General features: G+C 44.8%; 1 protein-coding gene across 1 annotated transcript; it reads left to right on the forward strand.

The window, feature by feature from the left end:
* The first annotated feature begins 216 nt into the window (after nt 1–216).
* On the forward strand, nt 217–1614 carry LOC124407205 (mitochondrial pyruvate carrier 1-like). The gene is made up of 3 exons (XM_046883091.1): nt 217–518; nt 834–934; nt 1376–1614. The coding sequence occupies exons 1-3, from the start codon at nt 457–459 to the stop codon at nt 1594–1596; spliced, it is 384 nt and encodes a 127-aa protein (XP_046739047.1). The 5' UTR covers nt 217–456; the 3' UTR covers nt 1597–1614.
* The last annotated feature ends 23773 nt before the right edge of the window (nt 1615–25387 follow it).

The following is a 25387-nucleotide window of genomic DNA, read 5'->3' on the forward strand; positions in this document are numbered from 1 at the left end:
TGATAGCACCGACGGAGTGAAGAGCACCGAAATGGCTTACTGGTTTGCCATAACAGTTGGCAATGACCTTTTTGCGATACGACGTGACCGACACAATCTCGCGATTATCTCGTAGCGCTTCCAATCCTCTGGTCAGTTATCATGAACGTATCGAAAGGCCGATAGTGAGACAGACACATTGCGTAGTATTGCGATGCACAGTTGAAATTTGCCAATACGCGATTCGCGCAAGCCTTAATACAATTGCAAAACGATACCTTCACTTGAATTAATTGCCGTGGTGAATAAGTATAGCGCGGCAGTGTGGTTGATTGATTGTCAGTGTTGACGTCACGTCACAAGATATAATTGCCATAGTTCATGATTCTGTTATTGAGGCACGAATGACAGAGCTGTGAATAGAATCAAAGAGATAAATATCAAATTTTTGGCCGATAGTAGGTTACTTCTGCCACCATGTCAAGATACCGTATCAAGCTTCCAGTTGTCAACAAGGAATGGCGCAATTATTTTCTCAGGTGCGTAGTCCTAATTCTATAATCATGATTAGTGCTTTTCACGACAATTCTTACTAGACCTATATTGTACAGTAATTTCACACTGTTTTCAGCAGTTTCAACTGTTGAATAATAATTGAACAATGATAAGTGATGGATTAGTGTTACGTGATCCGTTCAACGATACTGATTCATATCAGCCTGATTATGATATTTGTCACATAAATTTCAATGATTTAAACAGGAACGTCAAGTCTTGTATTAATGGTCAAATAGGGAGATCGGTGATCGATGAAAGATTACGAATGGGATTAAATTCACCCGTTTACGTTACAGCACGCACTTCTTGGCTCCAGCGTTGAATTGGGCCATACCGATTTCTTCAATTCTTGACATGACAAAGGATCCGAAATACATTAGCGGTAACATGACAGTAGGTAAGGAACGCTTTTGAATGCTACTGGTTTTCACTTAACTTCCATCACACTTATAACATCGCTGGTCATTTAATGACAGAATGAACACACTTCTCATTGCCGCGGTATCTACATTTGACTTACGATGCGTCGGATGATATACGTTATTCTCTTGTTCATCGTCAGCTCTAGTTATTACGAATGTCAAGTTAATCAGAACTGATACTGTAACTAATCTCGATGAAATGGATTGCGCGCTTGGTTTCAAATCCTCTTGGCTCTTACTGCGGATCGGAATACTATCGTCGCTAGTTATTAGATCACTTTGATGGCACCTACTATTACTTATAGGTAAACAAATTTACATTCACAATTCTCCCGAATGTCACACTACTTGCATTTGAAATACCTTGTTGGCGTGTATTCGAATCTTGCCGATAATTTGGAAACTAATAATTTCAGCATTGAGTTTCTATTCGTTGATGTCGATGAGGTTTGCACTGAGGGTGAATCCGCGTAACATGTTGTTGTTCGCCTGTCACATTGTAAACATGAACGCTCAGCTGGTGCAGGGCTTTCGATACCTGCGGTATCACAATAAACTCAGCTTTCTTCCGGGCCCACTGATCAACCAGAATATCCGATCCAACGGCGAGGGCGTAGCTAACTGTCAAAGAAAATAAAGGGAGAGTAGAAGAGAAGAAAGAAAGAAAGAAAGAAAAAGCAGTGAAATCCGAAAGTTAAGGATGCATTCAACATTCATTTTGTATAAATTATCCATTAATACAAATTACTATTATTATAATTGTTATGCTTTGTGATGTATATGCTATTAATTCTTAGCACACATATACTGAATTTCCTACGAAAAGAATATGAGTCATTGTGACAAACTTATTACTTTGTGGCAGCGGATCCTGGCCACCATTCTGCACTGCTATTGGCGACGTATTGCTGTAAATAATACTGTAGGTGTGATTAAAATTAAACTTTTGCTTTATTTCCATTTGTGGTATAACCTATTAGTAAACCGACAAAAACTTATACTCAACAAATATATTTCACCCCGGAGTCTTGCGCATAGAGCATTAAAAGAAACTAAATGCTATTTTTTTTTTAATTTGTCTTGGATCATTCGAACTCTTACAAGCCACGCTTGTAGCGTTGAGATGTTTTTTACTACAGACATGAGATGCCGTTTAACTAGCCGAACGTTGCCTAAAAATACCCAAGGGAAGCGTCTCAGTCATTGACACGCTTAGACCCAATTATTGAATCTTTTATTTGTCAAAATTATAAATTTACTGCACAAATTGTGAATTTCTCGATGACTAAAACAAATTGCTAAAGGACTAGACACTAGAAATTTCTTTTTTTCGTAATTCTCGAACCAAGAGTCAAACATATACAACCGAAGAAGGTCAATAACTGGGACACCTACCTACATGTATAACGACTGTCAGGAATCGAGGAAATTGCAGTGACAATGACGTCACGCATGACGGTCACCTCGATCAGATGCAAGTATGCTAGAGCGAAAAAAAGTCGATTTACGAGAAGTGGCAGGGGTAGAAAAGGAAAAAAAGTAACGAAAAAAACGGGGGAAAAACGCTAATACGGCCATATATATTTATTCTCGGAGAGAGGCTGGTGGAGTTTTCGTTATACACCCCTACATATACTTGCGCTTACCGCGTATATGTGTATGATAAAGACAGGCACGCAGACTCATATATATGCGGCAGCCGGGCAATGATGGCTGCGACACCAGAGTGGCTTAGCATTTGTTATATAGCCAGAGTCCCCATAAAATGTGACCCCAAACGGACTAGCATCGGGGAAAAGTAAGTTATTACTTCGTTCATATATTCACGTAGTCGAGGATCGGGGGTGGCGAATAATTTAGCTATCGGCGCTGGCATAGCAGCCGCCAACTTCCTCCCCCCCGGCACCAACACCGACACCAGCAGTGACGTACGCAGAGGGTGATTCAGGTAGAGCCAGTCTAAGTCTAATGGAAGTTGTTTGACTCAAATTTCATTCGGAGAAACTTACAAGAGCTGACTAGAGATAATTCGAGGCATGGAATTTTAGAGATTAATGAATTGAGACGAATGAATTACTGTAAAAAGGTCTTTCAGATGTGTGAATCGTCAAGGATCCCAATTGATTACACAAGTTTAATATTTTTCTTGACCGACATTCTTTAAAACGAAAACTTAATCTCGCGTCTGTAAAACTGGCCATGAACAACGATCATGTAGCTGTTTGCGACCAAGGACTTGATCAATCAGAGAGTTGCCTTGTCTGCCAGTTTTATAATTTCACCGCCATTATCTCGGGAGGTATGACCTTTTCAAGGTTCTCACATGATAGGAAAATTCCTCCAAATTTTTCTCACGCACTCCGATCCGTTTGCAAGGGCCTTCGACAAGTTGGTTGTATAAACGCAGGCTATACGGCCGTTACCGGTAGCGTCGATTGTCGATTCATATTACAGGAACAAGATCCGCGCGCTTCAAGAGCAGCTCTCTAATTCCTAGATGTCGAGAACTGATCAGGCATTCCAGGGTTTGCGGGGCTAGAGGACGGAGGATGGCTGGGGCATGGGTGGGATGACGAGGGGGAGGCGAAGGACGAGCGAGCGCCCGTCGTCTTTCAGCCGAAGTAGGTATAAGGCACTATCTCCGTAGCACAGGCTCCCCGCGAACCCTCGCGTGGGTCCCGAGGAGCTCGGTACGTCGGCGGAGGCAACCGCACGCTTCGCAGATCACAGGGAATACATGCGAGATCAGTCGCTGCTTCGGCTGATCGGCTTCCCGAAACAAACGAATCGCCCCGTTCCGTAGAACCAATAAAAATACCCGACATTCCCCAGGGCGAACGGCCGCTCCCTCCGCCTTCGCCTCCGCCTCTGCCGCTGCCTTCGTCTTCGTCTCCGTCTCCGTCGCCGTCGCCGTCTCCGTCTCCGTCTTCCTGTCCGCCTGCAGCTCCGATCCCTGCTGACGTATCCACCGCGGATATCTGGCCCGCCGCGTCTTCGTCCGCGTCCTCCGCTTGCCCATCAAAGACTAACTAAATATTTGCCGAGGTCTTCGCCAGGACTTCCACCCTCCTCATACCACCACTGTACCGATCCTTATATCCCTTCGCTCTTCTCATCGGCCCGCGAAGAGATTTGGACCCCAGCCAACCGGACCAGCAGGACCACCCGGAAGTTTAAACTGTACTCACCCCGACTCCAATCTTCGGTCCTTAGAATTTCTGGGATACCACTCTGGGTTGATAAGGGGACCTTGCGCTATACCTACTAGGGCTGATTGGAAAATGGGCAGCGGTAGCAGCATCGCCAATCTGGCTTATTTCATTTACGACCGTTGACGTACTATTGGAACAATCGCAATGCGAACAGTCTGCTGGCTAGGTTTGTTTGACCCTTCGAGGACGTCAGAGCTTAGAAAAAATCTCTGATTTCCGTTTGGCTGCCATCATTTTTGGAGATGCTTTCTTTCCTCGATAGATTCCAGGAGATCCTCTCGTCGCGTCACGTCGCGTCGCAGAGATTCTGGATTAGCATGACTTCTATATGCGAAGTGTTATGTCATCCCTTTGCCCCTCACCCAGGCAAACCTTTCTATTTCCTTTGTCCTTGGCCGAATAGCGTTTTTTCTACATCATATGTTGCTCCTCTGCTTCTCCTTCTATCTCGTTCTTTTCTTTTTTTTCATCATCCCGCCGTAGACTAACGACATTCTTATTTCACGCATTCTCGGTATTCTCGTGGGCGAGTGTTCTCCCATCCGTCCGTCCGTCCCACCCGCTCGCCTGTCCATTCGCCCGTCCGTGCAACTTCTCGAGGGCCCGGCTCGGCCCTCCATCCCTTTAATTAACAAGGAATCAATCAACGGTAGGAAGAAGCTGAAGGATCACAAAGAAAATGGTAAAGTTCGCCGTGATTCGCAACAAGTTTCGAACGAGAGGGGATGATGATCCTCTTCTTCACCGCTTCTGTGTGCATCTGTGTGTGTAATTCCATGTGTGTATTTCATTTCACCAATTCCTGCATTTTGTACAAGTTGTCCATTTGAAATCGGTGTGAAGTAAGAAGCCTTAGCAACACTGACAAACCGGTAGAGTTAGCAAATCTCGCAGAGATTCATTTGCACTGGAGCTTCTAGTCAAAATTCAAGTCTTACTATCGTATCCAATAAAAAATACATACTTGCGAAACCGGAAGTGGTGAAGGAAGATCCGATGAAATTCTATATTCACCTGTACAGATGCGTGCGCAGAGAAATAAAAATGCAACACGGTTTCAACCACTTCGTTGCTGCGAAGAAACGGGTGCTAATTTTTTGCATTCAAATAAATAAATGCCTGCATAGGCCGCGAGGTACGTGAGCATACGCGAAGCGAGTACAATAAGGTGGTAGAAGCGTCGAGGCACGTCGGCATATCTTCGCGTAAGAGGCGTATCTGTGGCGGCAAATACTTCAGTGATTCGATCACGTCAAGAAGACGCGTTTGGTTTCGATCGGAGGAAGCAGCAGCGGGCTGATAAATAAATCAATTAAAATTTAAATTCTCTCCAAGAGTTAAATCGCTAATTGCACTCGGACAAATACGTGGCCAGATTTGCAATGCAATCGCAGTCCTACAGTTCTATCGGCGCTCGCTCCAAAGAACCGGGAGAGAGTTCCATGGAGGGGGTAGAAGGAAGCCCGCGGACGAACACCGATAACGCGAGTCGAATATTAATTAATCCCTTCAAGCGCGGTGGTTACCTACTGCCGCGCACAGACACTAATTATTCTCCTTCAATTCTTCATTTCCTACTATACTCTCGGATACAGTCAGCGTGCAGTAATATTGACACAGCATTTTAACTAATGCAGAGATTTAGACAGGTCCGCACGAGAGGTACCTTTCAGGAACTGTCTGGCCTCCGAAAATCATTTTTGGTATGGGTCTGTAATGGCAATCCACGTGTCTGGGAATAACACCCACGAACGTTAATCAAAGTCGTTTCTGCCTATTACGGATGAATTTCGCTTCTGACAGTGAGCTGGAATTAGATTTCGTACAAGTGTAAATTGACAAGTGACGCAGCACAGCAGCCGTCAGCGTCGGGGATTGTGGGAGGCCTCGAAACTTTTATTTATCTGCCTGTTCGACAAACTTTAGCGACGAGAAAGGCGGTAATTAAAATTATCAGTAATCGCAATCACCTCGACCTTACCTTGAGTACTTTATTCGTTATAAACACGACTCACATAGGTATCGCAAGGAATCAATTATTCATCTTTTCACCGGACTATTAGACCATTAAAAATCAATATCAAGCATGTGTGACATTGAACACACACCACGCCGTTTCTGTCACGGTCAACCCTCCGACTCTACTTCCTATTCCAATTCTACTTTTTCAAAAATTTTCTGCAGACGCCATCTGAAGAGATGCTATCACATTTATTTCGATCCGTTCACCCGTAATCAGAATGTAATTTTAATCAAATTTTTTTACATTGATTGCAAAAAAGAATTGGGCGCACAAGTGTGTATTATATTCGAGATCTTGGGCTGTTTAAAAGCAAGCATCCACGAATACGACGACCGCATGTCTTATGTAGAAATTCTGCTGCTTTCTTAAAAAAAAAAGTGAAATCCAATATTGCAGATCACTTCCGGGTACATATATTATATTGATCTTGATCCGTAGTTATAAGCCGTGTTCTACAACCTAACATTTATAACTGTCGTAACAACGTTACGCATAACGTGTAGTGCATGGGCATACCAACCTTTGCTTACATTTCTATTTTGCGAGTAATTGAATCATCTTCCGCCGAAGTATGTATCCGAGGAGGCGGGCTGGTTCTGTGGGTTTGTCCTGCATCCGATTCCGGGGTTAACTGATTTTCCCTTTACGCAGTTTATCTGTAACAACATTTTCAACCGCTTTTAGATAATCCCAGTCTCCGAGCAAGCCAGCCGGGGGCTTTTGCTTTTAAAAGAGTTCTCCCCTCGTTCCATTCAATCTTCAATTCCTTACAATTCACCCGACTACCACCCTGCCCCCGCATCCTTCCATCCGTCTGTACGTCCGTTCGTTCGGCATGGACTTCCACCTATACGTATACGTGTTTTGCACACAGCTCCAACAGAAACGTAATTTCTGTCGTTTTTCGTCCTTTCCGATTTCCACCGTCACATTCAGCGCCAAATTCATCCCCCTTCCTCGCAAGCACCATTCTACGACAAGCTTGATGAAAAGCTAATTCTGTATCACGGAATTACTTCAAAAGATTTAATTCTCGTCTGATTACAGTGCGTCTCTTCGACTCAGGTGTCGCCTCTCGCCACGGTTTTAATGTTGCTGAAGTAAATATCTTGGCGTTGGAAGAAACAAACGAGGCGCATCTGACTGAAATTTCAATTACAGACTGGCTCCCATTGACAGTGAATCATTCGGGACGAATCATTAGGATCAACTTCCAATGATTGGTAATACCGCGATCTCTTGTATTAGCGATACGATGTTGATTGAGCTTCTGTTTAAAGTTGTAGGTGCTGGGTTAAACGTTCCGCTAACAGATCAGCACCTCGCGATCGAAATATCGCTTCACTGATTCGCCAAACAGCGTAGTAGTTTCAAATTCAGAAGGAAGAAGAACCGCGGATCCGGGAGTCGCGTCGCAGTATTCGCAGATGACCGCGTCTTGTGAAAAGTCCTGCACATAGCCAACTCGTCCAATCCAAGTATAAATACGTAGGTTGGTTATACGGAGTAACGTGCGCGGTCCTGCTAAATTACGGGTCTCCGATAATGAGGCTAGGGCGATGGGGAGAGATCAGCCACCCAACGCTCGGCTAATCACGGAAGCTCGTTAGCCAATTGAATGCGCCCACAACGAGGGACTTGATCCTTCCGTCTGACCAACGGCTAAGGGCCACCGTATCGGTGTCTGGTTAGCCGGCCACCATGCATCCACGACGAGCGGCACGCAAAAATTAAGACAATGGGTCGTTTGATTATAAAAGGAAGAACCAAGATCCGTTCAAGCAGCAGCAGCCGTTCGAGTCTCCAATCTTTCGTCTCTTGTAGCAATCGTCGCGTCAGAGCGTAACAACTCCAGTTTTGGACATTCTGTTCGTTTCACGATTAGCGCAGCTACGGCTATCGAGAGAGCGATCCTAGCGGCAGCACTTTGATCGCAAATTGTCAATCGGCAATTTGTCATAGTTTGCCAACTTGACATTTATTTTTTGCGCACTTTTCAAAGATCAGTAGTACCTCGATTAAGCTCCTGCCCGCAGAGAATATATCGATGTGTCTTGTAATCGATTAAATCCATCCATCCAGTCCAATGCAAACCAGTCCACCAATTTACTGTGAATTAGGAAATTGTGTATTTGACATTGATTTTTACATAGAAGCACGACAGTTTAGTTATCACTGAAAATTAAAGAATCGTTATTAGTTCGGAAATGAGAAACGTGGAAAAATGTAAAAAAATTTCTACATGTAAGTCAACTTCTATGGTATTACGAATTGAAATTTCCATGCTTCTACTATGGAAAATTTTTTGCTGTCTAGTACAATAAAATAAGTCTATCGGATGAGTTAAAGATTAGGTACTTTCTACCGTCCGTTTGGTTTCTGATACCCGATAAAAACAACGGTTTGCACAATCGTATCGCTTGGTTAATAATCCACGTGAGCAGAGCATCGATACACCTAACTTAATATATTGTTAGCTATTTCTTAACTATTGAATAAGGCGATTTTCACTGTTAGTCACCCGAGCGAGTGTTATGGAGTGGGAAACAGAAACCCATTGCGTTTGTTTCTTTTCATCTACATTACCCTCTTCCATTGTAGCCGTACGTGAGGCTATATGTGGGTAAATCGCACAGAAATACACAAACATTATAACGCGCTAAAAGTTTTATAGTATAAGTATAATATTGTAGACTAGACGACAGCCAGAACCTCGCGATAGGACGGTAAAGTCGGAAAGCCGGCACGCCGCGAACGGTCAGGGGTAGTCAGGGGTAAGAGGGTGGCGCGTGATATCGCGCAAGCAGAGCAACGGTTAGGTTTAAGGTATAACGTGTATAAGGAAAGGTATACGACGTTGGCCTCCCGCGTTATCTCCGACGTCTCAACGTAATTTCCAATTTCCTTTAATATCGTATCTGTTCGAATTGGCATTACGATGTCAATATCAAGTTTAGCCGAGGAATCGAGCTCGGCGTCTCGGGGGTGAAAGAGACGGAGAGGGAAAGAGAAGGAAGGACCAGCCCTGGCAAGCACTGATAACGCGTGGCCGCCGGCGTTCTTACGTCTCAACGCCCCCCCCCCCCCCTTGCCGCTCGAGGGGGAAGAGACAGAGAAGGGTGTAGGAGAGTTCGAGAAGAGAGGAAAAAAGCGAGAGGGCTACATCGAGCACTCGCGAGGGTTGCGTTGTACCTATAGCGAGCCGAGGTATGGGGGTGGGGGACAGTTTAATTAAAAGAAACCTCGTTTACGGTAGTGGCAGCGGGTGGGGGGTGGGGCGCTTTTATGACAGAGCCTGCACACACGGCCCGTTCCTTTCCTTGCCTTCCGTCCTCGATCCACACCCTGCGCGAAATAGAGAGGTACGTACATCTGTGTTCGCGAGATAGGCCTGAAAGCCTGGGCATTATTAAACAGCTTTGGACAGGCAGACGACCCGATCCACCCTGTGCCCTCCGCATTTCGGCTCATCCAAATTATGAATCACCACCGTCCAAACGCGACCCAACTCCCGTACGAAGATTCCACACACCCTTAGCTCTCGTGTCGCTGCTGAGTTGAGGGCTTGGAACGTGAGATACCAAGACGAGATTAATTGACGCCCCTTATTCCTACTCTGGACCTCGCCCCGACCTTCTCCCGTCATTCACACTGAAACTTTAGTCGTTGGAATATTATCTGGGGCTCATGTGGCAGGTAATTGTTTAAAAAGATTATATAAAACGCGGAATAAGTTGTTCGTAGAGGTGAGGCTGAGATTTTGAAACAATACTCTGTGAATGTTACTCGGCTAGGTACGCTGATGAAGTACTAATCGTGAAATAAAAACTGAAAATATTCAAGGGGAATGTGCTTTTGGATCAGACATACTTATTGCGGTAGGTCGAACGAGTCCAACCGGTATTCGTACGTACATTGAAACGTCGTGTTTCATTTTTCTTCTTTTTTACAGTCATAGAAAGTTTGCTTGAATACTTTTTTCCATCCTCCGTATAATCAAGGGTACCGGCTGTGCTTGGCCGTATGTTGCAGTGATTGCCGAGCGCAGGATTAGCGTCAAGCATAATTAATGCATTGCTACTCGCGTGCAAACTTGCAACTTTGCGTGCATGGCAAACCAAATAGAAAAGCTCTGTAGCTAGTACCTAAAGCTGAATGGGCTCCAAAAAGTAAATTCTGCAGAAATAGTTTCTCTCGATCATTTCCAGATCACATAATTTGGCAAGAAGCAGAATAAAGAAAGAAAAAAAACAATCACCCGGGCAAAAATATGTATAATTTATAAGCAGAGTATATAGTAAAATAGAATTAGCGAGATATCGTCTCGTATCTCCTTGGTAATTGCTGGATAGTTTTACATCTCTGAGACGATATAAGAAGCGATTCAAAAGCGTGTAAGATATATATACGAAAAGATTGGAAAAGTTTTCCTGAAACTGTCGTCAATATATGATTTTTCTATTGTTTGCGCAGGCGGCCGGCCCCCTAGCTGCTCCACGGATGATGGGCTCCTATTATGGATTCCGAAGAAACACGCAAACAACGCGCAGCTGGGGATATTTATTCCCAGTCCCATTCCCCCTTCTGCGCATTTACCCTACGCTCTGAAATGGTGAGTAAAATTCTCGGAGCTTGGTCTCGATGCCTGATATTTTGTAGGTATTGTATTTTCGGATAAAAATATGTAAAATCAAGCGATTCTGTGAAAGTAAAATCGAATTTATTGTTGAGAAGACATGTTTACACTTTCAAAGCTTTTTACTTACTATTTTTTGAAAAAAAAATCTCTGAATTGCTTGGTAACGGTAACATTTGAACTTTTTTTGGGGTTTCTAAATGAGAAATCACCCTTGCTAAGATACAGTCACCGCTGGTTTCGTGAAAACTTCTTTCTCACAATCTGTTATGTTTAGATTTCTGGAAATTGGGTCTTACAATTACAAAAAAATTCAACACCTTTCGAAGAGTCTGACACAAGGTAAGAACATATTATCACAGCAATATAATGTGATGATATAAATAAATGAGTATTTTATAGAATTTTTAACTACCGTGCTAGAATCGAGGTGCCAATTGAAGTACAGAATGTCGCATTGTCGGCCAGTTGTTTTTCGCAGCACTGGTGAAATTTGATCGATGCATGATCCGGAAGAGGAAAGGCATTAGCAGAAAGGGAAAGTGGCGGTGTTGTGCGATGTTATAACATATACGACGGGACGAATAGAATAGATGGGGGTGCTGGGGCGGGCAGGGGTATTCGTACGAAAATAGCAAAGCTGGTCATTCGGTTGATGCAAACGATAGAGATAAATGTTGGCCCACGCAAAAGCGAACGCTGCCGGTCGAGACATTTGCGGACCGAGGGGCCTCCGTGTCGCATAGAAAGGAGAGGATGAGAGGAGCAAGGAAATGGGGAAAGAGTGAGAGAGAGAGAGAGACAGAGAGAGAGAGAGAACGAAAAGGGAAAGCACAGACTCGGGGCGAGGTCGAGTGCGGGGGTCAATCTATAATAAAGCCTGCGCGCTATCTTTGCGAAGCGAGAACCAGGGCGCCGTAAAAAAAAGAGGGCGCTGCTTAAGAACGGATTACAGGGGTGAAATAGCAGGACTGATGGTCCATCCCGATTGTTCCCTCGCTCTGGCCCTGGCCCTGGCCGCCCAGTAGCCCAATGCTTCGTCGGAGGATTCTGGTGTCATTCAGCTATCGGTTCCCAGGACAAAAATTTGCTGCGACTTATTCAAATTTCCCCCCTCCTCGGTCCTGCATGCAAATTTCACCTGTCTATATCCTGATTACATACATCCTTTTGACTTGAGGACAGCAGATACCTCCTGAGTACCCTGATTTTTTAGACTCTCATATTAATTTCAGTCACTTCCTCTTATTCACTTGTCATCGATCTGTACTACCCTTCTCAATTGCTGGAACTGCCTGATCATATCCGCTTCAATTTAATTATTTCTCTCTTTACTCTCGGTATTCTGCACAACAAAGTGTGTTTGTTCGATTCGACCGACTTTATCATACCACGGGCTCAGGTTAAGAGTAAGCTAATTTGATTTAACTCTAATTTGTTGCATTGCATTTAGGCAACTATTGTATTATGTATTTCATCTGCCACCCTTGTAATGTTCCTTCACCTATCCAGCACTCGCTCTCAGGGCTGGACAGCAGACCATTGATACATAGCCATACGTAGATACTTATGTATATCTTTCATCCGCCCGAGGATTCGACATGTTCGAAGTCGTCGTTGGCGGTCGACACTTTTGCTGTGCCCTACTGAATAACTCGTTTACTTGTGATCAATAGTGTACAGATGTGTTTCGGCAAAGATCAGTGCCGTTTGGTGTCCAATTTTGTCAGGGACTCGACGCCGTCGCCAGATGTAGAAAACGATGCGGTAGACAGGTAGTGACAGGTACTGGCAGATAGCGACGTTCAGCCAGCTTCAGCGAGGGCAGCTTATGCCGCATGGTCTCGTAACGATTTGAATTCAGGCCGAATAGATTCCATCGGTTAAACCACTCGTCATCTTTTTTACGGTAATAAGCGGGACGACCCCGCCCAAAGGGCGTCGTGCTAACTGACATTAAAGGTTTCAATTAAATATGGAGCCCCAAGTAGGTACAGAACTGTCAAGTGATTTATACTTGCGATTATCAATGATCCTAGAGTGGTCCGTTGAAATTGGTTTACCGTATATTCTACATAATTGATAGATATTGATAACATAAACTATCGAAAATGGTAGAAAGGATTCCGCGCATCTCAAATTTCATTTTCCGTCTCGAATGACGTGACGAAATAACTTGTCTTTAAAAATCAAACAGTGTAAACGGTTAAAATATAATTGAGAATGTACGTAGAGGGATTCAAATAATCTCCCAAGCTCATTCAGTGCTCAAGTCCAAGTCACTCTATTGATAGTGAATCGTCAAATGAACGTAAGAACTTGGTATACGTACACCCTGTGCAAGATTCGTAATAAGGAAAAACAGAATGAAAAAAAAAAAAAAAAAAAATTGGAAAGGAAAACTGTAAGTGACCGGAAACGAGGACGCCGTGCTAACAATGCGTGGTACGCGGAAGTGGTTGGTAGAGAGGGGGCAGCGGGATCTCCTAAAGGGGAAGTAGGCATTCGGAGGCCGGGGTTGGGGTAGCGCTCGGCAATCAATGCCGTTGAATTAACGCCTCGCTGCCCGTTTGCGGGAAAAGCAAGATTACAAGAAAGAAAAGAACAGACGCCGCCTGGGCACCGCGCAGCCTGTGGGGAAGCTGGACCAACCGACCGAAGGTCGGTGACTCACTCCTCTGCCTACACACTTCGTCTTTCCTTTTATGTACTATGTTCGGTATCAGCTTGAAATACGCATTTTAAGCTACTTACGCAATAACGGCTCGGGCTCACTTTTGAGATATCAAGCAACGAGACAGCGTCGTTTGGCGTTTTCCACCCCGTTGGAAGGGCTGGTTTTTCTCCATTTTATTACGACGATAGCACTGAACGCGGTGCTTATGCGAGACGAATTTTATAAACAAGTCTCATTCTTACGCGATTTTCCATTTTTCAACACATTCGTTACAAACAATGTGGTTATTGTCGTCTGATAGTGAATTCTTGAAGCGTTTCTGGACTAACCAAAATACCAAAACTCTTTGTCTTTGGCACGTGGCTTTTGTTTCAGCTACAAGAATCAATGCCCTTGAGTCAAGACTTTGTAGTTTATTTGTCCAGTTTTTACTATTCAATTCTTATGTGAACCATGCTTCTCCCTTGATTTAAGAGTAAATTTTTGTTTTCCCAAATTTGCTCTCCTTTTTCCTCCGTGAAGGTAATCCAAACTTGCGAAACTTTGGTAGATGAATTCGGATCCCTTTAGTACATCACATGATTGCGTAGCTGTGCTATCTCATTCGTCGCGTAAGTTGTAGGTACGTTACATTCTTGAATGTATTAACTGATACGTCTCCCCGATTCTCGACACAGTACGAGCATGTATTTCGTGACAATGGAGGAGGGGCCGATTCCATAACAGGAATCGTAAGGTTTTGAAGGTGTGTAAAAAGTTTGGAGGGGTTGAAACCGGACAGACAAAGGTTGCGATTGCGCGAGCGCTTGCGCGGGGTGTATGCAAAGCGTGCAGGGAGAGAGAATGTGAAGCCCTTGGCCAATCGGGGCCCTTTAAACTCGATTCACGACCCTCCTCCGAGGCCACCCCTTCCTGGGATTCCTCGTCGAAACCCTCGTCGAAATTGTATAGGGTCTAGCCGACGAGAAGTTAAAAAATGAAGTATTGCCTCCGCCAATCCGCCTCCTCCGGTACCTCGAGGGCGTGAGGCGATCGGCTCGACTTGGTTGACTGAGAGAGAAGGATAGGGAGGTTTGGGGGGGAGGCCGCGACGTAGGGGGAGAGGAGGGATAGCTCAAGGAGGGAGAAGCGAATATCTCACCCCAACCTCTGGCTCAACTTCTCCCCGAGCTTTGCGCCCTGCGCCGCACGTTCTGCGTCCTGCACCCTTGCACCCTTCTTGCAGGCATTGGCGTTAATTCCACGAACCGCTGATTGCCGCGGTCTTATACACAGTTACCATAGCTACCGACGAATTAGAGGGGAGAGGCCTTGCAGACTGGGCTTCCGTCCCGCGCAACCCCAATAAGAGAAACCTTGGTGAGCTCGGGACTCTTGGATTTGTCTATAACTCGTAGTTAGTTACAATTGACACGTGACATTCGAACTAATTATGTACGGTCTGTAGGAGGGTCGGTAAAATTTATAGACGATGCTACTAACAATTTTCATTTATTCACAATGAAGTCAAACCCAGGTGACCGTGTAGGAATTTTGTACTTGAACGTTCCCTCTTAATAGAGATTATCATTCATTTTTTGTAAATTATTGAAGATTGAACTTTTGGAAATGAATTGGTAATTTTATTTATTAATCATTTTCTATGTCATCGAGTGAGGATTCAATTTGTTGAAGTTTGAAATTTACCACAAATTTGACAAAAAATGAGTGAGATTATAAGAAAATGTACGAATATTGATGAAGAAATGCATGTCTGATTGTGAGCAATAAGTAGAAATTTTACTTTATTGGTAAGGGTTACGTTATTTCAAAAGGCATTGAAGCAATTGAGATTTTCTGCCATCGCCTAGATATTATATTAATATAATATAATGAAAACCATTAAATTTTATTGAACACATTGCAGTTATTTCGAGCGAATGCTTACTTTGCATGACCTAAAGGATATAGTCTACCGATTCCTACCGGCATTGAAAAATTGTAAATGTACGTGTCAGCGAAGAGTTCGCTGTTTCTTAGCTATTTCTATTGCTATTCGGAGATATTTGGAGGGCGAGTAGAAGGTTTTGGCGGCAAGTTGACCACCTAACTAAAGCTCGCGTGTGGAGCCTGAGTCCCGGGTGGGGGTGACTCGCATCAATTCCAAGAGACGCCGGGGGTGCTGGTGGTAACTGGGAGATTGCGTGAGTTCGTCAGCCCTCACGGCTTCGCGAGGGGTCGAACGAGAGAAATTATACAAACGTGGGCATGCATAAGTCTGCGGGCACGTTATTTACCGCCTCCGTCCACGTATACCAGTTTACGTTTCTATGTACCACGCGTATGTATACGCCTATAAGCGCACACGCATATGTCGAGGGTGGACAGCCAGCTTCCCAGCAGGGGTGAGGAATCTAGCGCTCACTAGGAAAATCGACAGCGCTACATTTTCATGTAAACTTCACTTGTAGTGCTACGATCGAAGCCTGGGCTATGCTTGCGTCGGTAAGAACGTAGGACTATTGATCAGCTGTTGCAAAACCTGTTGAAAATAATGTACTAATTTCGAAAACTTTCCAATATTTCGAAGTAAAATCCACTGATCAATTTGTGCGTCATGTCCATGTCTTGCGAACACTGATTAACGTTAACCACCAGAGTAAATTACAGAAATAGGAACAAAAACCTGATATCTCTCCAATTAGTTGGTGTGTATGTCGCGAGCTGTTTTCAAGTTCATTGAAACTGATATTTGCCTAAATTCAACTATTTAGTAAGTTCGGCAAAGAGCGTACTCATTGCCAGTTATAATTTCGATTTGCATTTCATTGTGAGTTGAACTCAATTTCAAATTTATTGTGAAACAAAATGCAGTGGCTTGCTTGGAAGAACTAAAATTTACTCCACTGATCTCCGGTGATGAACCAGTTATACTCTCTGATTATAAATGAAAATTTTGAAAGAAAATAGCCTTCATTATCCTTCTCTATTTCTGTTTAGTGTTATCACGAAAATGGCTGGACATAGGAATGATACATGAAGATGTAGATAAGTCAGGAGCGTAATAAGAAAATGCATTAATTCCACTCCTTATTGTGGCTTATGAATATTGTTTTTCTATGAACTTATAAACTGATAGCGTAATTAAAAGAAACCAATTAGTTGAGCCGGTACAGTAAATGTAAAGGACTGGTTCCACCTGTAATTACCCTGGTTTATTAACCAGTATGCATGATTATTATCCTTTGCACATGGTACGGCTTACTCGAAGATTCACCTCAGCCGTAACGAATGTCCCCGGTAAGCATGTTCCTTTATTCCTGCAAAGATTTCGATCAAACGAATCTCAATATCCCGTTGGAGAAGCCGTGTGTTCTGGATACCGATCGTTGCTGTGATTATCATCGACGAATACATCTGCCAAGCATTTAACACAATAGACGTGCCTGGGGTAAATCCCAAATCTGAGGGAACTGGCGTGTGAAATCAGAACAGGTCACTTTTTTCCTGCAAGTAGTCATCCGACGCACGTGCAGTGCTGACGAACGTCACTTCGGTACGTGGCAACTACGATTTTCGTATACGCGGAAGTATTGAGAAGTCATTAGCAGGACACGTGGCAAAGAATCGGGTCTTATGATTTGTACCACGTTTATGTTAATTATACTGGAATTTGGCATAAGCATGTAATTAGCCAATCTGCCGTTGTTTTTAATCTGCTGATCCATTTTCTTTCATCTTTTTTCTTTTATCCACGTTGATGCGCACAGAGATGCAGTTATACAGAACAAATAAGGTCACGTATATTACAGCTATATGGTGTACAATGCGGTATGTCGAATACTTGCAGCAGCCAACCAGGCAAGCAGATGGCAGAGTAGTTCATGATTAGAAGTACACGGTCATCCTCTCTGGGTTCGTCGTTGCCCCTTTCTCCTTATTTCTTCTTGTTTCTTTCTCCGTTTCTCTACATTGTTTCATCCGGACTTCTCGGCTGCGGTTTTCCGCACGGCAAGCTAGGCTCTCTCGCCCTGTCTAAGTCAGTTCCGAAAGTAGTAATTTCATGTCAGTTTCTCAAACTTTTGTCACACTTGCTATACCTGCGCCTACTTCGCCGGGCCAACAGTTTTCGAAAAACCGCTGCCTACATTCGTCCGTCGATATCCGCACACATACAATGGCTTCGATATAAAGCAATGGGTAGGTATAGGTGGGAAGAACTGCAGGGAAGAACGAAAGAAGAAAAAGGAAGAGAAGTAAGTAAGAGAAAAGAAAAAGAACCTGGCTGCAGCAGGAAACGAGACAGAGAAAGAGAAAAGAGGAACTTTGTTGGGCGATTCGTCGCGACGGTATATGAGAATGAAAAAGTAACGAACGCGTGGGAGGTTCAGGAGCTGGGATGACGAGAGGAGGGTGAAGAGGAGAGAGGTTCGGAAACGCAGCAGGGGGAACGTTTTTAGCACGCGTAGTAGGCGACGCGTCTCCCACCCCCGACCCCTCCTCGACCGTGGCTGTCTGGATGCCGCGGCATCGATCCGATACATCACAGGGGCATTTACATCTTCCCCTACCCGCCGGCCCTTCTACGCCCCCAGGGTGCTTATGCTGCCACTTTTCCTAGGCGCGCTGGCGCAGGCGCCCCTTCGAACCTGCGCCCCTGCGCCCCTGACACCCCGTCGCGCTTCGCGCTCTGCAGGGACTTGACCCCCTCCTGCACACCTTCCCCCCTCCCGACGGTCTACCATCCACCCCATCACCCTGACGACCCCGCGACCCCGGCCCCGTCGCCCCGCAGCCAGCGAAACGGCCATTGTCTAAGCGTCAAATCTCGCCCCCGATATCAAAACCTACCCGAGGTATAAGATAGACGCGAGGCGAACGGATCATTCTTTTCAGATAAGAAGGATTCGCTCGCGATCATCTCAATTCTCGGTCTCTTCATATCAGGTGAAGATCGATATGTCTGCGTCAATCCTATCAACACCTGCACGGTCTTGTTTTCTTTTTGTTATTCGCGAGAAAGGCTGCCTCGTACGGCTCGGTATTTAGATAATTCTTGTACGATTAGTGAGATTATTGTTAGAATCGTAGTCAGGTATGAAATGTAATTTTCGTAAATTATGAAACTGTTTACTGTTCGATCATGTTATCGCTACTATGTTCGAATCCTCTATCCATAATTCCAATACTCTGCCTACACGTGAATATCTGCTCTTCTGCGCACTTTTTGGATTAAACCAATGACAATGAGTCTCTGCTTGTAGACCCGTTCTATCTGGTCGACCACGGTCTTCCAAGTAAGGTGACCAATGAAACGAGTCACAGGCGTGGTATAAAATTTTACATTACTATTATTTATGGAGCCTCTTATTGCGGATAATAAACTGCGATCAGAACGGACGCTTACGGTGGGCAAAGAAAAAAGGACGGGGTTCATTGATCTGTGGCGATTCGAGCCTCGGAAATCAACGTACGTAGTGAGATTGCAGTGAATCAGATATTTCCTTTTCCTCAGCCTAGGTCCCCTGCACGATAGTAATCGATGGGTGTCGGCGAAATATAATGAATCCAAGGGGGTGAGGGGAGGGGATGAGTTTCTCCACGGGGTTAGATAAAGGAAGGCTTTCCAGAATGACGGGTTAACCAAGCGACTCGCAGTCGAGTTCTTTGTCTCCTGGTTCCGGGGATCGTGGCCCGGGTGAGCGAGGGTGACGACGAAGACGAAGACGAAGACGAAGACGAGGACGAGGACGAGGACGAGGCGGAGGCAGAGGCGGGGGCGGATTCGAGAGATAAAGGCTAATTCCGAGTCACGCTGCTCCGTGGAAGCGGGAAGAAAGAGGAATAAGGTCTCCCTCACGGAATGTAGGATCGTCTCCCTCGATCGGCTCTACCTACTTTGATGTTCCTAATTTGATTGAAGAAAGGAAGGGCGGGCTACGCGACTCCCGGTCGACTCGCGACTTCACCTCCTCCCTCTCCTCTTGACTTGACGAGGTGTGCGTGTCTATCCCCGGACGAGGAACTAACGTATCGCCTCAACGCATAGGTTTTGGCGAAGATCAGCTATCCGACTTCCATCTATTTTCCCGTTATTTTCACCATTCGTTGGAAATGTAACGCCGTCGATAAGAAGTGACGACAAAAAATAGCACATCGACTCGCAAAGTTTAGTTTCATCTCAACATCAGTTCGCCGACATAGCGTTGAATGATATTTTTTGTTATCCACTTTATAGGTGAATTCAGCTTAAGCAATCATTTTTCAATTTTTCGAGGCATACTATCCCATGTTTGTACGCGTTAGGTCATTGAAATATTTTTACATGGTAGATGCAAAAAGATAGATGTATTAGAGGTGTGTTGGTTAAAATTTCCTTTAAACTCCAAAAAACATTTCGTGTACAAATACCAATTGGTCAGAAAATTTTCAAAATTTCCTATCCTCGGAAATAACGAGTGACTTTTTCCATCTTTGTGTGATCCTAATCTGTCGATCTGGCAGTTTGCCACGATGCTTACGGCAAGTTTACTTTTTCACTGTTCGTCTTATTATTTCACTCGGTCCTATATAATTGCTCATATATTGTTTTTCTTCGCATCATGTCCTCCGTTCCACATTCTACGCGCGTTGCCGATCCGAGGAACATTTACAAGGCGATTAGATGTCGCGGCGGGGTGGCTGCGGGGTGAGAATCCATCCTCCTTAGTTCTTCGACCCTAGATGCTCCGTCGTCGAGGGTGGTATAAGGTATGTAACTGTGTACAGCGGAACAAGAATAGCGTATGATTGAGTGACCACCGCCAGGGATTTTCCGGTGCGCTCTGTATAACTGCGTATAAGGAAGAGGAGGCTGCGGCTCCTCTCTTGCCTCTCCTCGTCTCTCCTCGTCTCTCCCCCGAGGGCTCTTCGCCGACCCCTCGCATCCTTGCCTCCCTGTCGCGGACTCTTGTAAACGGCTATACGAGTTCCCGGGACAATTGCCTGGCTGCAGGGCGATACGAAACGCTGTCAAACGTCGCCCCTAGCCGAAGGCTTTTCCCCCGTGTTGCGTTCTTCAAAATCGTCGAGTCTTGCGCCTGAACCAGGTTCGCATACTCTCTGGTAAATGGCGGCGGGTTCGGTCTGCCGATATGCGAGGGCGTGCGTCCACCCCTGAGATGCGATTTTGATCCACGATTTAACCCTCAAGCCAAACCGACCACCGTTCTGGAAATCGAATTCTCGAGCCTGCCACGTTTTGACAACTTCCTTACGCCCCTGCGGTTCTCCCTCTCTATGTGTCGCCTGCGCTCTATGATACATCGAATTGTCTCCCTTGTGCCAAGGCGAATTGTAAATAAACGTTGCAGAAATATATTACAAAAAACGGTGATTGCATCATTGCTGCCTTTCATTGTGACTATTGCTGCTGTTCACGGCCATATGAGAAACGAATGAAATCGAAGGAGGATGAATGTATTCAAACCCGATTGTCAAAAGATGGTTCCTTCTGAGCGCCTCGTGCAATATTTATGCCACAACCACCGTTCCATATTTGCCTCTCCGACCCTTCACAAATACTGATAGTTAGAATGACGCACGAGGCCATGTGCATGAAGCATTTTCGAAATACGCCTACGTATAGTTCCAGGGGGTTATCGATCGAGCAAAAGAGTTTTCGGAGGTGGCACAGGTGCAGCGTGAGGGCTCGACACGTAGAGGGTGTTAGAGGCAGCTATACGTTATACAACGTCGTCGCCCGGTTTCGCCTTCACGCATCGCGATATTAAGAAATAGGTCGGTCGCGTTTTAGCGTTCGCAGATACAGAGCCACGGACGAGGGGGCTATTCGTCTGCGACAGGAAGAAGGTGCTGTCTATGCACGGCACGCCGGACCAACTCCAATAAATAATATCTTCCCATGGGATGAGCGGAACTCTTGCGGGATACCGCGCTTCTCGGTTGAGATATTTATTTCCAAAGCGTGATTCTATGCGCTGTCCTACACATGGATTTTCTGCGTGTCTGTGTGCGTGCGCGCCTGTGATATGCCGTATGGATGAATGTATGTGACGTGCTGACTAAGGATTCGTACTTATGCCTAAGGCTTGTCGGAAAAGAAATCATTTTTCAACCATCATTCAGCATCAAGGATAATCAAAAAGAGCCAGATTTTCCACGAATAGGAAATAAATTGCTGCGGATCGTCAGTATCATTTATTAATTCAAGGTGAACACCGAATATTGTAATCGTTACACTGTATTAAATCAATTTTGAGAAACTTTGTGATCGGTATGCAGGTAAAAGTAAAGTATAGCTCGTCTAAAGTTAAATCTACATCGAATGGCAATTAGCCGTAATTAAAACACCTTGGACCATGCTGACAACGATGACAAAGACCTTGGATGGGAAGAGCGTTCTCTGCACTCAGCTTCCTGGCTACAGACCGAAGGCAGCTCGTGTCCACAGCGTGACCGCCCTCCTGGTTGCACGCTGGCGTGACTCCGTGATTCCACGGACTTACTCTCGGCTCGGTTCCTCGATAAAAAATCACAGTCAATTAACGATCAACGTCAAATGGAACTTTGAATGGATTTAAATGTATTTTAATTTCGTGTAACTTTCGGCCTGCGATGCTGAGACCACGCCACGTCGTCCCGCGTGGTCAAAACACTTTCTCACGCCCAAGGACCGCGTCGAATTCATTCAAGTGGGAAATTAGCCCAGATAGAAATAGCCAGCCCTCGATTAATTAACGTTAGTTGGTTGCTGCGCCCGGTCTGAAAATCTTCTGATAATGTCCAACTCTTTGGACCTCCGCTTCTCTCGCTTCGTTCCGGTTTCTCCGATACGAGGAAAAGGCCGCGAGGGGACTCGCCGATTTCCTGTTCAGCAGATGTCGAGTCTTTCGTCACGAAGATTGGATGGCTATCTCGACGGAGGAATCTACGATCCCGAGTTCATTGTATGCAGGATTGAAAATGCTCTACATCGAAAAATGACACTTGGAAGAATACTGGATCTCAAGGATTGTACAAATACTGTATATATCAAGGATTGATATACATCTGACGCGTAGCCTGTGATTCCGTAGACAATCCGTTGGGCAGCGACAGTTTAATTGAAAGATCCGGAGTCTTGACGGAAAAATTAATTTCAAAGTTCTTCATCATTTTGAAGCGTCACGCAACGTTTTACACGAAACAAGTAAATGCAGAGGATAAGCGAGGTCAGCCTCTCTGTGATTTCGCTTTAGATTCCCCGTCGCGACTTTTCGGGGAAACCTCTAACCACGTGAATTGGCGAGGGGTTGGATTTCGGCTGGGAAAAGTAAACTTAGAGAAGACTTTCTTCATATTCACCGGGGGGTGATAGTCCGACGCAACCTAACAAATTCCCACCCTCGCCCTTTCCTCGGTTCACTGAGCATTTAAATCTCCGAATTCGGATTCGGTTTTCGCCGTCAGTATGACCCTCGCGAATCCCGCACCGCGACTACCGTCCGGGGAGCCATTCTCCCACGCACAATTTACAATTTCACATTTCCACCACCGCAACCCTCCCTTCGTCTCCTTTTCAGCTCCCTCCCTCTCAGTCAATTTTACGTTCTGGTCGAGTTTGCAGGACTTATTTCTTCTCCCTTTGTGCTTTTTGAGCTTTGTATTCTGGTTTCGTATTAGGTACCTTCGGAGCACATTTACTTGTTTTTCCTGCGGACATTTTTCTAACTCATTAGCTGATAACTAGAATTTTACAACGTGAACCTTTTTTACTACTCATTCGCTAACGACAAGGATTACAAGTTTGTAGTTTATTGAACGTAACCTTAATGATCTACGAAAAATGTTATCCATATTAGACCGAAATCCTTGTTATCAACTGTAGCTACACGTCTCAAAGTACGTGGCAACGAGGCTTGCCTCATGTAATGCGGGCTGTGAGGAATTGACAGAATTACTTACCGATTTACAGTATGGGTTTAATCTTGAAATGGCTCTGTGCCAGTAAAAATTTTCAAGGTTCCGATTAATTGTGTGGTTTCTGAAATTGCTTCTCCTTTACTTTGCTCGATTATGGTTCAAATCTCTTGTATATTCAAGACTCGCTTGACGGGCTCCACTCAGTATCCCACAAGATTTCCAAATAGATACAAAGAAGCTGAATCGAGTTGGAAATCGAGTCCCGGAGCGAGGAATCCCGGGTACCAAGAATTGCCGAGAAAATTAGAAGAACGACGCGGGGGATGCCTTGTGCTTGTATTGTTGAACTGGCGGTAGAAAAAAGTAGGAAAATATGATGAAAAAGTGATGGGAGGTGTGAACAGGGAGGAGTATAAGTTATAGGTATCTACCTACCGAGTTGGAGAGTGCACGTATTCGGCGTTGGTGTACGCGTCTAGGTAAGCAATCATTTGGGATTAGCGTCGGCAGTGGGTCGTGGGTAAAAACATGGTTGAAAAGATCCCCCGTCCTCGTCCTCTTCTCTCTTCTCCTCGTCGCGAGGGCGTGATTAATTCTTTGGACGCGCCGTGACAGGAGAACGAAAGAACTACGTTCTTAGGTGTGTTACGCGCGCGTTAAAGTTTCGAATACGGAACTGAGGATCTCCGTCATGGACCGGGGTGGTCCAACCTGGATCGCGACCTCCGCGATTCTCTTCAGGAGTTCCCCAACGCGAGAATCAGTAAAACCAAGTGGCAAATTTACTTGAAAAAGCAGAATGATTTTTCAACTACGCGCAACTATGCTCGGTTCTCGATTGGGTATATGTATACTTTATCATATTGTATGAAATATACCATTTTAACTTAATAAGTATTGCGCCTGAGCTAGAACCATGTTTTTTATATATTACGAATGACTCCATACACCGATAGTCTTTGCCGACTGGTTACACTTTATTTCATTCATTTAATTTTGACATCTTTTCGTTGAACGCACCATATCGAAATTTTGAAACCGTCCGCGAAATGCGTCCACTTCACGAGAACAAAGTAAATGCGTTGCGATTTTTAAATGATTTAATCATATTTCTGAGCGTACACATTCATAAATTTAGCAGACGTTAAAGTAGCTAGTAGTGGAAATTTAGTAGATGTGAAAGTCGATAGATTGTGAATTTTGAAACGTTTGCACTCTCTAAATGTGAATCAGCTAAAGGTATACCACTGGAGAAAATCAGTGTACATACATTGGAAATCAGTGAATTTTAACTGATTCAGATATAGAGAGCACCACTTGCAATTATTCACAGTTCCAATGGAAGTAATGGCTGTGTGGACTCTGATGGATGTCGCTTTATCGACGCCACGGAAATCATTTCAAATGTCAAGGTTCCTTTAAAACCTGTCGAACCTCTCCAGATTTTAATTACGCGCACCTTTTCGATGAAGAATGATACAAGTAGATGAAAAGATTGAGGAACTAGAAGAATTGATTACGTACCGTCGCGTCGTCGTTGTCACCGGAGCACTACTGCTTTGAGACGGATCTTTCCGCTCGTTATTGTCGACGTTAATGGACCCGGTTAAAATTGCTCCTCGAGGATGACGAGGCAGACACGAGCCCAGCACACCGGTCGGTCAGGCGAGACACCGAGACCCGCGCGCATGTTAATCGACTCGATATGCTTCCCATTCAGTCCCGACATCTGTAACCGAAAACGTTTTGTCATCAAGATAATTTTTCGATCGTTAAAACTTCCAGACGAATATTTTTCTATTTCCTGTGCATTATGACCATACTCAAATGGGCAGGTCCTTGCTTTGCTTGGCTCGGGGTTCTACGGAATCAGAAACTAATCTGGCAACGTTCACTTTGGCTTTGAAGGAAGTACAGATTCTGTTGTCACCGTACGGATTGACAGCAGATTTGGTAATTATATTGCTCGAGCTGGGTCGCTAACTATTTCCAAACGCT

Source organism: Diprion similis, chromosome 6 (genome assembly GCF_021155765.1).
Source record: "Diprion similis isolate iyDipSimi1 chromosome 6, iyDipSimi1.1, whole genome shotgun sequence".
Classification (NCBI taxonomy): Eukaryota; Metazoa; Arthropoda; class Insecta; order Hymenoptera; family Diprionidae; genus Diprion; species Diprion similis.